Here is a 14,519-nt window from a genome sequence, read left to right as displayed (position 1 = left end):
ATGACCAAGACCTCAGTTCCATTTCTGTCCCTCAGAAGATGTTTGATGATTGAGTGGACTTTCTAATATCCAACTGTTTATCATTAATGATGTTCCCAGGCACTGAGTTTACATCATCACATTTTAATCTCACAAAAAAAAACACATATGTTTGGTTTCTGTTTCACAGATGAGAAAATCAGAGCTCTGAGAGGTGAAAACAGCTGTTAGTAATTTGGGAAGAGAGTGTTTTTTTCCACTATCTTAGGTTGTCACAATGGGCTACTTTGTAAAGTAGTGAACTCTCTGCTACTCAGTATTCAAAGAATAGATCAAATAATTGATTATGGGATACCTTTCCCAGATGAAAGACTATAGCAAGTGTATGAGGGTACTTCAATAATTTCATGGAAAGACTCCTATTCTCTTTCAGTTCTATTTTTCCATGAACTTTTTGAAGTAGTCGCGTATCTAAGGCACCCTCCAATTCTAATTTCTCATCTCTTAGGAGAAACTAAACAGAGTCTCACAATGAACCTAGGAAAACATGTAATATTACCTCAATTTTTAAGCTGAAAATTACTGCAATAATGTTAATAATAAGGCTGTGTAGTGGCATTTCAGAAGAAAGTAAAATTTTCCAAGCACAATATTAAAAAGCTTGACTATTCAGTCTGATATAGTTCTATTTTGTGCATTGAGGTAGTTATAGTAGCTCTTTATTTATCAAGAATTTGAAAACAACAATATATTCTGAATATTCAATAATTAAAACTGATAATTAACTGACATCTATTATAAGAAAAAATATAATAAATAGATTGTATCAAATTATACTGAATAGTATTAAATATTTCGTAGACATTATATTGCAGAATCTTACATGGCCTCAGAATCATCACAGCATGCATTAATTATAATTTACCATAGACACGTGAAAGTAAAGAGGATTGAAATCTTTGGTCAATAAAATGCAGATGGAAAGTTTGTATAATATTTTTCTGAAGTTTGCCACTATTAAAAAATTTTTCTAATTGTTTAAATCTTCACCCCATTATCTTGCCACGTTTTAAAATAAATACCTTGAGTCTAATATTTTTCCTGTACACGGTGAAAGTAAATTTTGACTGACTTGAATAGAAGAAAACTTGCAATCAGATTTTACTACTAAGTATATTGATCAAAAAAGTCTTAACCATTTTTTATTGATCATTCACAACCTATCAGGACCTGGGTCCAAAACCATGAGAAACATAAAGAAAAAATGAAACGGGCTTTTCTCTCAAGTAGCTTACAATTTAGTAAACTGTGAAATGCTGAGTATCAAATTAGTGACTCCAACAATAATAAATACTACAGAAATTTAGCTGAATTCAAAATCATTGGAATTTGAGAAAGCTTAATGGAAGAAAAGTAACTTCAGCCAGACCTTAATATTTCTCTAATCAGAAACCTGTGTTATTTAATGTTCTATTTCAAAGTGGGTACCATGATTTGCTTAAAGAAAAATGTTTTTATTTTTCAAAAAGAGAAATTGAAATTATATGCTATAATTTAAAACTCTCTGTGACTCATCTATATCCCAATTATGGACTATGTTCCTATATTTTTAGGCATTAACCATATGTTATCAACTTGCAATTTGCTGAATACTCTCTATTCTCTAAACTTTGAATATGTGTACTTTAAGTCCTAGCCCCAGGCACTCCGCTCCCTTGACACTTCACTTATCTTCCTATTTGGAGTCAGTCTCTCCTTCCCCTGAAATCCTGTCATACTCTGATTATTCACCTATACAATTACTTGTCATGTTCTGGTTTATTTCAGAGCCTGGTATGCAGGTACCTTTCTTCCACACTAGAGTGTGTAATAACTTTTAACTCGTAGACAATACAATATTGTACTTTGTTTTTCTGATATATATACCTAACAAAGTTGTGGAATGAATGAATTTGAGAATGAGCAAACTAATGCAGGTTTGATGAACGAATCCATGTTGAGTGAATAAATGAACGAATGTGGGTTATTTAAATCACATGTATTTTAACCCTAATAAGTTCTACAACCAGAAGTATTCACATTTTGAGTTGTACTAGGTATGCTGTGAGTCTGTCAGTATGAGTTAGAAGTCTGTGCTCTGCAGATCAAAATCTGTCCCTCATTCACAAAAGTAGCTCTTTCCTCTTCATCTTTTGGCCTTGATGTTTTCAGTTGATCATTTGGCCTGGGCAGCTGAGCTATTTTCTATTTTACAACGGTCTTACACTTCATGGTTAGAACATTCTTTGCCAAACATTCATTTATCCCGGGGTTATGAACTAAGTAAGTTGCTAATTCTTTCTTGCCACCACAATTTATCTTTTTACGAGGGTATAAATAGTAAAGCATATACCTTGAAAGGTTAATGTCATTAATAGCGGCAATATACGGCCACCTACTTGGTGCCAGTAATTCCTTCATTTAACTCAAATATCTTGGTTACCTAGCATGTGCCAGGCACTGTGCTATTAAATAAAATATGTGAGAGGCCATTGGTCTGGACTGAAGTCCTGCAATAGGTCACAGCATACCAAGCCAAAATCGAGTCACTCGTGCTAAGTTTCCATGTTACCAAACCAAAACCTCAGCTGTTTACTTGTAGAATCTGACCTTCAACAAAATCAGGAGAGAGATGACAGCCAAATCCCCCAAAAATCCAGCTGTCCGAAAAAACAGGAGGTTCACAGTAGCCAATCAAAAAATGCCCGGTCTACACGACCCAGCATGATAGAGAAGCTCCCTTTGCTTTCACTCTTACAAGGAAAGAAGCCTGAAGGAAGTTAATGTTAACGAATCTGCTTTTTGCACTGTGATATTTCCTTGTTCCTGCTCTAGCTGCCTTACATAAATGAATTGTTCTGCCACACCTGGTAGTGCTCCTGTCTATTTTGTAAACTGGATGCTGCCTGGTCCATAAATTGCTAATAAAAGCCAATTAGGTCTTTAAAACTCAATTTGTTGAAATTGCGTTCTTTGATAGTCTTAAATCCTAGAGAGATAAATGTGCATTGCCAAACATTCATTTATCCAGGAGTTATGAACTAAGTTGAATACAGCAGAAGTCACAATATTTTAGTTGAGTGAACTAAAATGTAAATAAATCATTGTAATACATACAGTATATGCTCTAACAAAGGGAAGAGTGGCTTAGCAGACAAGGGTTGGAGGAATTCTACCTGTCAGTAACCATAGAAGTAAGAAAAGAAATTTCAATGCTTCAAACTTCTCCCCTACAGACCTATTTCAGTGACTGAATGCCTTAGCAATTCCTAAAAGAGTTTAGAAAGATATCCACATAAATAGAGCTAATATATTCCTTTTCAGGGAATTGCTTCTTAAATTAGTTTCCAGTTTTGTCCTCTAAGAAGGACTGGAGAGGTGAGCAGGAGCAGCACAGAGAGATGAGGTAGAGTGCACTTGGACCCTGCTCAGAGAGTCAAGTGGCTCTGAACAAACACTGAACACCTGAGTCTTAATTTGATAGGGATGAGCACTCAACGGGAATGATGTGCCATCCAGAGAGGATAACACCTGCCGGGGTAGCTCGGAGACATCAAATGCAGTCTCTATTATTTAATAATTTTCCCCAACACAGGGCTATATGTCAAAAAATTATTTTGGTTACTTAACGGTTCCATTCCAATCAGCATGTATACATCTGGGAGATACCCCCCCACCACCACCACACACAAATATACACAAACACACACACAACACAGATTCTTGGGCTCACTGGTCAAGGCATGCAATATGCAAACTTACAAAAGTCACTAAGTAAAACTGAAAATCAGTAGTAGTATTATAGTGCTTCAAAACTCAACCATTATCAATCAGGAAATTTTGTGACCCTTTGTAATTCAAAGGAAGAAACTGAGGAAGAATGCCTTAGAATTTCAAAGCAGAGGTAGACAAAGAAGGCTTTAGCACTAGAAAATCTCACTACACTTCTCCTAACTTCCATGTAAGTTATATGGACAGATACATTAACAATTTAGAAGAAAGCCAATTCACTAGCTAAATTTTCCTCTCAGTGCTCATTGATATTTAGCAAGCCATTCATTTATTTACTGTAAAGAGACATTTCCATATACTGTATTCTTATCTCTTAACTAACATTAAAATAAGTGTGATAAATAAAGAACAGGACCAAGGGCACAGCTGACATGAAAATGCCTGTGCTATTCCACCAAATCTGAATGGCTGACATAGAAAAGAGTAACAGATGGTGGGACCGATAGCTAGAAAGACACGTGATTTGCTCAAGGTCATAAGAATTTCCACAACAGAACTAGAAACAAAAACAAGAAAGACCTTGAAGCTAAATACTATTGTTTACACATTCCATTTCATTGAAAAATGAAGTTTCAATTAAACAATTACAGGAAAGTTTTAATATAGCCACAGTCCTTTATTAGATCCAGTCATGGAAATTATAGTTTTGTTGGAGGACAGGCAAGTAGCCTATTATGCCTGCCTCTGTTGTATGGAATGTGAGGGGCTTTTCTGGAACACAAGACTGGAATAAACGCTCTGTGTCCCTATGTGCCATTCTAAGCTATCGGCATGTATCATTAAGGCATTTGATGTATGAATGTGTATACAAGGTCAGTCAGGTAGACATTTCAGGTAGGTTTCCCTGACATCAGTGTATAGGATGAACTGAGCAGTGTGGAAGGAGAAAAAGGGCAGGGACCTTGTACTCAGGGAGTAACTTTGTTAGTTATGATGTGATTTCAGCCAGGGAGGTCAAATATTAGAAGAGGCAGAAATAAAGCTAGGGCTTAGAGGGTGTGTGTATGTCTGGTGATGCTCCCTACAAAGAGAGCACACAGAGTTGACTTTGTGTATTGAGAATGAGAGCGATGTCTTTCTGGACATACTGAGGTTAAGATACAAGCAGGGGTTTGATGGGAACATCCAGGAGGCAGTTTCACTTCTGCAACTCAGAGGAAAAAATGGCTGTAGAGTTGGCAAAACTTGGCAGGTACAAACAGAAAAGTGATAAACAAACCTATGACTGTAAGTGAATTTGTAATAAAAGGGTAATGAAGATAAAAAAAACAATTGGGAATGGAACCACTGTGTAAAATTTTATTTAAAATGAAATGGATGATCCATAAAAGAAAAAAAAAATTACAACTTAGACTCCATCAAAATTTAAAGCTCCTGCTCTTTGAAAGGTACTGTTAAGAAAAGCCACAGACTAGGCTAAAATATTTGCAGAACATATATATGATAAAATACATACACCCAGAATGTATTAAGAATTTTTGAAGCTTAATAATAAGGAAACAAACACCTTGATATAAAAATAAATAAAAGACTTGAACAGAAACTTCAGCAAAAAAGATATACAGATGACAAATAAACATGTGAAAAAATAGTTTCTTTTTTGGTGAGTGCTTACAAACAGTGGACTGGCAGCACCACTGACTCAAAATAATAATAAAACAACCATAGTATCATATATCTATGTAGTGCTTACAACCTTCAAGACACTATTTTAAGGATGGTACAAACATTACCTCACCCAATGAGTTAATAAAGTAGGGTTTTGGTAAACCATTTTATAAATTAAGAAACTGAGGCACAAGCAGGAGACATAATTTATCCAAGGTTATGCAGCTTGTAAGTAGCTGAGCCCAGATTTGAACACAAGCAGTCTAGCTATAGAGCCTGTACTCTTGGCTATGACGATATGCAGCTTCTCCAGTGACCAGCAAGAATATGTTGAGTGCTTTCTCTGTGCCTAGTGCTTGGTCATACACTATAGAGTTGTAAGGAATTGATTCAATATGGTTCCTTTCCTGCAGGAGCTTAAAAGCTAGATAGAAAGACACGCCTATGTACACCAAATACATGACTACACCTAATCATCATCCAAGTTTTACAGAAAAAAAATAGACAATAAACAGCATCATCTTTACTGAAAGACAAGGTCTGACTCTGACAATTAGGGATTACTGAAAACATCCTAAAACCTCTATAGTTTGGAAGCTCTCCAGAGAAAAGCAAAGACCACAAAGCTTTAGAAGAATTCAAATAAAAAGTAGAAATTTGTATACTTGATAGTCTTTTATGATCTTTTATATGACCATAATTGTCAGCAAAAGTTCTGTATCAAGTATCTCTCTCATTCTTGGCAAGTCCTTGTGTTTTAGTTTGTTTCTAATAGCTTTGAGTAAACGAAGATAATCCATGTCCAAACATGACAATGACCTAATTCAATTACCTCCTTTTCTGAGAACTGCAGTTGTCAAGTGAGCTGGAACAATTTCTGTTAGCCAGGTATTATTTTAACACGACCAAGCACCCATCCATAAGAGCCCTGAGTTGCCGTTTTGTTTGTTTTGTTATTTCCTTCTGAAGTGGTAACCTCCCTTTTCCCTGCATGAGAACTGTGCAGGAAGACGGTGATAAAAAGCAAGAATAAAAACAGGAGAAATCCTTCTTAATTAATTGACTCTGATTTTAAAACAATATAGTGTCTTTGAAGCTGTAGCTACAGAAGTCAGCCTGTAAGAAACAGCACCTTCCGTTAGTCTCAGAATCACTCCATTCTAGCAGCCTAGCTGGAAGGGAGTCAAATATGTGTGTGCCTCTGACAAGTGCTACTCTGTTGTGGGGTGGGCAGGAAAGAGAAAGGAGAGAGACAGGGAGTGAATAAGGGAAATGGAGAATGAATCAGAGGAGGGAAGGAAAAAGGGAGAGAGAGCGAGAGAGAGAGAGAGAGAGAGAGAGAAATCGTGGGAGACCTGAAAGAGTGAAGGATCGGAAGGAGGGGGGGATGTGAGAGCCAGATTTTTATTGGAAGCAATTGAAGTGGTTGCTATGAGACCCGCTGGAGCAGAGGACCAGCAGCCAGCCCGACGCTGATGGTTCTTACCTCTTACTAAACCTTTCTTTTGACACAGTTTTAGAATTGTTTAATATCCAAGCAAGCACCTGACACGGGTGACTTTTTCCTTCTTTTTTTCTCCTCCAGTCCCTCGGGTAAGATGGAGGTAGAAAATGAAGCTGGCTGCTCCCTGAGCAGCGCATCAGGAGGGTCCAGAGAGTACAAGGTGGTAATGCTGGGAGCAGGGGGAGTTGGTAAAAGCGGTAAGTTTTCACACCAAATGCTGGGGAAGGAGGGACCTCTATAGAAGCAACTCTGTAGAGTGAAAGAAAAAAATAATGCTGATTCTATTAAGGGCTAGCTGCAGCAGTTGAATGCAGAGCATCTGGCAGGATGTTCAGAAGTGTAAGGACTGTTAAAGGGATGCTGATGAGTCAGTAGAATGCAGAGAGAGCCAGGCATGATATACAGAACTTTAAGAGCATATTTTTTTTCCTGTGATTTTATGCTGGGTGATATTTGCTCTTAACTGATATGTCTTTTTTAAAAAATAATAACAATATTTACTAAATAGCCATGGTATGAGAAAAATGTGTTCCTGTTCTCAAAAATATTTAAATAAAGAAAAACGTGCTGTAAATATTCAATTAAACACCCCTGTACAAACATAGACACACACTTAAGATTACCAGTGCTGATGGTTATGTTTGTTGATTTGATTAGGAGTTTTTTGTCTCCTTTTCTTGGTCTGTGGTCTGACATAGAATGTGTGAGTTTTGAATGCCAGAGGAAGTTGGTTTTTGAAAGTGACAGTGGTTTAGGGAATGGTATTCATTGTAATACCCATGCAGGGTGATCAAACAGAACTTTCTGATTTAAAGGAGAAAGCTGCAATAAAGGAACATAGAGCAGTAATAAAGGTAGAGACTGGTATATTTGTTTTGGTGCATAAAGAACAGAAGTTGTCAGTGGTTGAGTTTCCTGAGGAGCTTAAAATGCCAAATATACAAAATTAAAGGAATAGATATATAGTAGTGTTTGAGGCTGATGAAATGTTGGATACCTTGGAATTATAGATCTCACTAGATAGTAAACAGATAGGCGTAGCTATTTATATAAATGTAAAAACAATCCCACTGGGGATACATATTTGGGGGTGCCAAAAAGCAGAATAAAGAGTTAGCATGAGCAAAAAGTATCAAAACAATTTATCAGTTTTAGTACTCGACAAAAAAATAAATAAAATAAAATTCAAAGTTAAGGACAACATTCTTGGCAGAAGAAATGAAAATGCTGATAACTTTGGTAGTAGCTCCACAGGAAATAAGAAAGTTGAGCAGTGAAGGAAAAGGGGAAAAGAATGTGACTTTAATGGACAGCAAAAGTAAAGAGGTCAGAAAAGAATGAAAGACATAAAACTGAGCATCCTTAACCCTCTACTACCTTCTCCTAAAAAAGGAACTGCCATAAAAAAGAAAAGAAATAAGTAGTTCTGGATGTGGACAGCAGCTAAATGCTTGTCAAAGTGAGATAAATTAGTCATCTCTTCTAGGAAGGAAATATGAAATGAAAAGCTTCACAATTGTACAAATGAGGGATTTTTAATAGCTTTTTTTTTTTTTTTTTTTTTACTTCTTTAATATAATGGCTTGTGAGGGAACATATCAAGAATAGTTAAGGATTTAGGGAGAAATGAAGGAAGGAGAAAGAGTGAAGAAAAATAGCCTACATAAAATACTGCCATGCTTTAAAACATTACAGTCAGCCAGAAACAGTGAGGGAAAAAGGGGGAAGTCCGGTCAACGGAAAATGCCACCAGCAGCTCTCGAGGTCAGGGATACGCTGCAAGAGTTGAATAATGTGACCCTGCATTGCCTTTGTGTGCTGGATTGGGGTGCTCTTATTTCACTAGGAGTTTGTGGGATGTGGCGACAGAATAACTAGTTTTTAGTCTACCTCATTTTATTACATGAACATGGGATTTGGAGAAAAGAGATGTTGGAGCAAAGCATCCTTCAACAATATACTTTTCCTGTGATATCATGATATTATGTCTTCTGTTTTGACCTCTGCCTGACGTTATTTGTACTGACTGATTATTGTTACCATTCCAATATCCAGAGATTTTTAAGGTAATGCAATGGCTGGCAGGGTGAGAGGGTTCGCTCTCACCTTCACTTGTGCAGCAGAAGCCAGTTTATAACTGAAAACTTGAGCAGAATTTTTTGTAGGTATGCAGCTCATCCTCAAATAAATTTAAGAGAAAACAGGGCAAATAGGCTGAGTGGAATCATAGTGATAGAATCACATCTGGCTTTTGGAATTTTCTCCTATGATTTATCTGGTGTTATCAGTATGTAAATATTCAAGCACTGATCTCAATATTGGCCTTCTCTTGCAGGTTAGAACATTTTATATAAATATAAAACATACTTATATTTGTATTTATACTTATATAATTAAAAATTATACATAATGCTATCTAAGAATGTTATTATCTGTAGGGAAAAGAAGGTTATGCAAGAAATAATCCCCACTCTATTTGAACTAGGGAGAAACTGAGGCCTCAAGAGTTGAAGGGACTTGCTAAGTTCAGGCATAAATAGTGGACAGTCACATCTAGAAGTTCATCCTCCTAACCCCATTTCAGCTGTTTCTCCACCACTCTAATTTTTATACAGGGTAAGCAGAATCAAAACTGGACAATACAAAGCAGCAGATATGTAGGATGAACAAGTGTAGAGATATAACATACAACATGAGGACTATAATTAATAATACTGTGTTTGGAATTTTTGATAAATGAGTAGATTTTAGCTGCTCTTGACACCCACACACAAAATGCGTAACTATATGAGATAATGGAAATGTTATTTTGTTTCACTGTAGTAATCATTTTATTATCTACATGCATCTCATAACATCATGCTGTATATCTTAATTTACACAATAAAATTTATTTAAAAAATAATCAAATTGAGACTCATGATGAGAAATCTATTTACAAAACAATGTAAAATGAAAGAGTAGAATACAATTATATATGTGTATACAGTTGATGAAATTACGTCAAATGAAATAGAACACAAATTTAAATGTACATAAACTGTGATTACAAGAATAAACAAAACAAAAAGAAAAACAAAAAATTGGACCAATTAGTTAATGAATTTGATGTACATTAAGGTATATTCTTAGTCTTCTATTTCTCTTTGTTTCACTGCCCATCATCATCTCCCCTCCCTCAATTTTTTTTTTAAATACAAGTTCATGACTATAGTTTAAGAGTTTAAGGAGTCTAAGCAGTCCTTGTTAGTGTTTTCATATTGACTTTTTCCTGTCCTTGTGATTTGACACATGAAAGCTGCTCCTCAATGACAGAGCACCACAGGTTGCTGCATTCACATCTGGTTCTCCCAGTGCCGATTCAACTTACTCAGAAGATCTCATCTAATAATGATAGGATCTTGTTTATATTTTATCTGTTCTGTATTATGATCTCATAGGATGATCAAATAATTTAAGTAGGTGAGTAGGACAGCTATTCCCTATATCCAGATGAGGTGTCTGAGGCACAGAAATGTTAAGATATTTGTCTACAAGTACAAAGATGATAGGAAGTAAAGAACTATAGACTAGAAATTAACTTAGGTTTTCTAACTCAAAAGAGTTTTTTTAATCAAATTGTATGGGAAAGGCAGAAACTTATGCAAATAACAGATAAGATCTACATGTTCGTCTTTGGTCTCTAGGACACATCTTGGAATTACCTTGGTGAAATTTTGTATTAATATATATCTTCAGGTATAAAATATGTATAAAGTACTATGCAAGTCATTGAGAAGGGAGAGGATGTTATTCATAACTATGAATCCAGACATGATCCCTGCCCTCTAGGAGTACACCATCGCATGGTGGAAAATATAATGTGTAAAACAAAACAATGGTTTACATTAGGCTTCTAACATAAGAGCTGTGGAAGCTCAGGGTAGGGATGGCTAAATATGGATGCAAAGTGGAGTGGGGGAAAGGGGGATGGGGAAGGAGGTCAGAGATAATTGGGTGGGGGACATTGGGTATAATCACAATTTGTGGTAATGGGCATGCTGCCGGTATGGATCTGGCCATCAAAACTTGAGCATGAGTGGTGACAGTCAGCTTTGTGCCTCGTGAATATTCAGAACCAATACAAATAAATAAATAAATAAATCTGGATGCAAAAGTTGAGATGCAGTCACAGTAGAGATGGCATTTGAATAGTGTATTAAAAGATGATAAGGATTTTTTGAGGTTAAGAAGGGAAAGTCTGGAGAGAGCTGAGGAAGAGAATTTAACAGGAACCGTGTACAAAGGCAAGGAGGAATGTGGGGGCTTATAATTTTTCATGAGAAGATCTTCATAATAGTGTCTTGCAGGGGTAGTTGGGAAAATGTCTCCTGAGATTGCCTTAATACATATCTTAGGAAACTGAAAAGTTCTGCAAAGCAAAACAAATAAGCTGAAAACATAAAAAAGTATTATGAAACTCAGAATTTATTAGAATACGTTCATTGTGAATTCTCATTAAAGATAAAACTCATTTGTGAAATAAGCATTCATACTCTCTGTATCCATTTGCAAATTGTCTCTTTTGAAAATTTAGATTTTTGTGTAGCAGGATTTTATAAAACAAGAGCAAAATAGTATTTTCTGAGGTAAACAGAAAGAAGCATAAAACCAATTCCTTCAACCTCAATGAAGTGGTATAAGCAGGTAGAAAATCGAGCCTTTATGTGATGAATTAAATCAAGGGTAACAACCAAGTACATCATTTCAGTCCCTGAGGCTGTGTTTTAACTTCCTTAGCAGAACTTTGGGTCTGACAAAGCCAAACAACAGTCACGTCATGACCATGTGCTATCCTAACCCTGGGGATTGCAAAGAAAAAAGAAAAAAGAAAAAGAAAAGAGGAAAAATGAAAAAAAAAATTAACACTCAGGGGCCCTCTCTTTTCTCCCTTAATTATTACCACCTTAATTATACTGAAGACCATCACCCACTGAAATTCTGTCAGCAAGAATTAACCAAGAGATCCAAGTAAGGCTCAGTAGAAAAGTAAGTTGGTGTCTACTAACTCAAGCAATAATTAAAAGCATAATTCAAGCAAAACGTGTTGACTGACAATATTTCCAGAATTATATTCACTCTGTAGATTCTAATTTGATCAGAGTTAGTCCAGCTCTATGTCTTTAACAGAAAAGGGGACTGGTGATGAATGAACATATATTGATTCCTAAACTATGCACATGTTGCTGGACTCGTTACATTTACACATTCACTCTGGTTTCCCAATGACCAATGTCTATCACATTCACCTTCCCTCACTGACTCCTCACCTAGATCTTGTGAGGAAGGCGTTGCTGTCTGCGTTTTGCAGATGAGAAAACTGAGACTGGCAGAGAAAAAACAAAGTAATATGCCCAGGGACACAGAGATGGTAAATAAGAAACCTGAGGTGCCTACACATATATGTCTAAGTGCAATGCTTCCACTGTCCGTCTTCACTTTCCCACCCTGCGAGATTTTATTTCATGTTTTGAGGAGATGATGCAGCAACCCTGAGTTCTAACTTTAGCTGCATCTCCATGGACATATTTCAGAGATCAAACAAAATCAGGTGCACTAGAATACTTGAAAATTTGTTAATTTTCTATGCAAACACAGAGAGTGTTACCCTATTAGATGGGGTAGGGTGAGGCAGGGGAGTTCTGGCCAAATATTTCAGCATAGAAGCAAGAAAGATATATTTTGTCTGTGTCTATTCAGGGACCACTGGAGATCTTGACCACATGGAGAAAGCATGAAAACCCCTAAACTGGAGAAAATCAAGCAACTCAGTAATTATAAGAATCTATCAAAAACTGGGATTATGCTATAGAGGGAAGTCAACAGTGTGCTGAATGTATTATGCAAATTTTTGAAATCTATTATGTGCTGCTCTACTTTACGGCATGTCTTCTCTAAATATACGCATTATAGAGTAATTGATAGATACTATGTCACAAATAGAAAGTATCTTCCCTGTTAATTTATTTAATAAGAACTGAGGGTGTGTGTGTGTGTGTGTGTGTGTGTGTGTGTGTGTGTGTGTGTGTGTGCACCTAGACCAGTGAAAAGCTCTAAACTTTTACTAACAATTAGACACAACCTCTGACATATGCACTGGAGTCAAAAAAGATACATAAACAGACAATGGTGATGCAATGTGGTGGGTACGAAGATAGACACACTCTTGCAGTGTTTGGAAAGCAATGAGAACTATGTCTTAGGAAATTAGAGTGACATAACATAGTCGTTCAGCTGCTTAGCTATAGAACAGGGACTAGCAATCTCCTGATTTCCTGGAGCATGGGTTTCACTAATAGGCCATTCTGCCTCCCATAAAGCAGCATAAAATCTGCTTCTCCTAACTGGAGATACAGATGATTACTGATTGTCTCTGTGCATATCTTTGCAGTGGGGCAGAATTGTGACTGCACACACTGACGGATGGCAGTCCTCTGCATTGCTTATACTCATGCAGGGAACTCTTATTACTGAATTTGGCTATTATTTGCAAAGCCAGTCAATGATCTCAACTCAGTCACTCAGGTTTTGCTTATAAATACCAGCTCTCTGATGACTGTGTGCAAGCAGTGCCACCTGTTCTTTGAGTTCATCAGCAGGTAACAGCTAAGTGTCATTCCTGGCAACTGCATCAGATTATCACTACTGCACTTTCTGCCTGCCATACCCCATTCCAGATAAGATGACAGCATTAGCATGGGACGATTGACCTTTTCTACTCTCCATACATTCTTAGGCACTTCAGCATCCTACCACTGCCAAGTTTAATGGAGGGAGGTAAGTCTGTGCATGATTCTCCCATGATTATGTGTAAAAGAATGCTGTGAAGTACAAGCCACTGCTGAAGCCAAGGTCCATAACCACTGTCCACTATGCCACTCACCAGCCCATGTTCTTGTTCCACCCTTGATCCGTAGTATGAGGCCTCAGCATAGAAATGATGACAGAATAATGTGAACTGGAGGGTTGGGAATCTTAATGAGTCCACATTTATGTTTTCTCATCTGAAAAATGGGAACAACAACAACCCCTGCAGTGACTTACACTCATAGAATATTAATAACAAAACCTGGCACATAGTGAGTGCTGAATAATTTTTGGGACATAAAAGGATAATTTTGTTTTTAATTATTTACCCTTAACAGCATTTGACTTTGCATAGGTCACTTAAGATGTTTGAGTCTCCATTTTTCTCATTAATAGCATTAATTAAAATTACATCAGAGAACTGACTAACACTGGAAAATATTAAATAAGAACTGTGGCTTACAGTGCCCAAAATATTATACCTTTATTAAAAGTGTTGGCTACCTTCCTCCTTCCTTCCTTCTTTTGTTCCTTTCTCCCTTCCTTCCCCACATCCACCTAAGGTGGCTTATGTCTGTAGCATGCAGGATAGCAGTAAGAGAAGATCTTTCACATCGGTTCTAGGAAAATGTAATTTAGGTTGAATATTGTAAACCTGCCAATGTATACCCACCTCTATGTCTGCTCTTGCTCTCTAAATCTTTATATTGATTTGTTCTAGCTTTGGTCTCTTGGGTGGTAATTTTAGTGA

General features: G+C 36.7%; 1 protein-coding gene across 1 annotated transcript in view; it reads left to right on the top strand.

The window, feature by feature from the left end:
• The first annotated feature begins 7,016 nt into the window (after window positions 1–7,016).
• Window positions 7,017–14,519, top strand: part of RIT2 (Ras like without CAAX 2) — a 387,665-nt gene continuing 380,162 nt past the window's right edge. The window contains exon 1 of the mRNA XM_063077453.1: window positions 7,017–7,119. Within this exon, the coding sequence (XP_062933523.1) occupies window positions 7,017–7,119 (103 nt within the window). The remainder of the gene's footprint in view (window positions 7,120–14,519) is intronic.

Source organism: Cynocephalus volans, chromosome 13 (genome assembly GCF_027409185.1).
Source record: "Cynocephalus volans isolate mCynVol1 chromosome 13, mCynVol1.pri, whole genome shotgun sequence".
Classification (NCBI taxonomy): Eukaryota; Metazoa; Chordata; class Mammalia; order Dermoptera; family Cynocephalidae; genus Cynocephalus; species Cynocephalus volans.
This window is presented reverse-complemented; position numbering and strand designations above follow the sequence as displayed.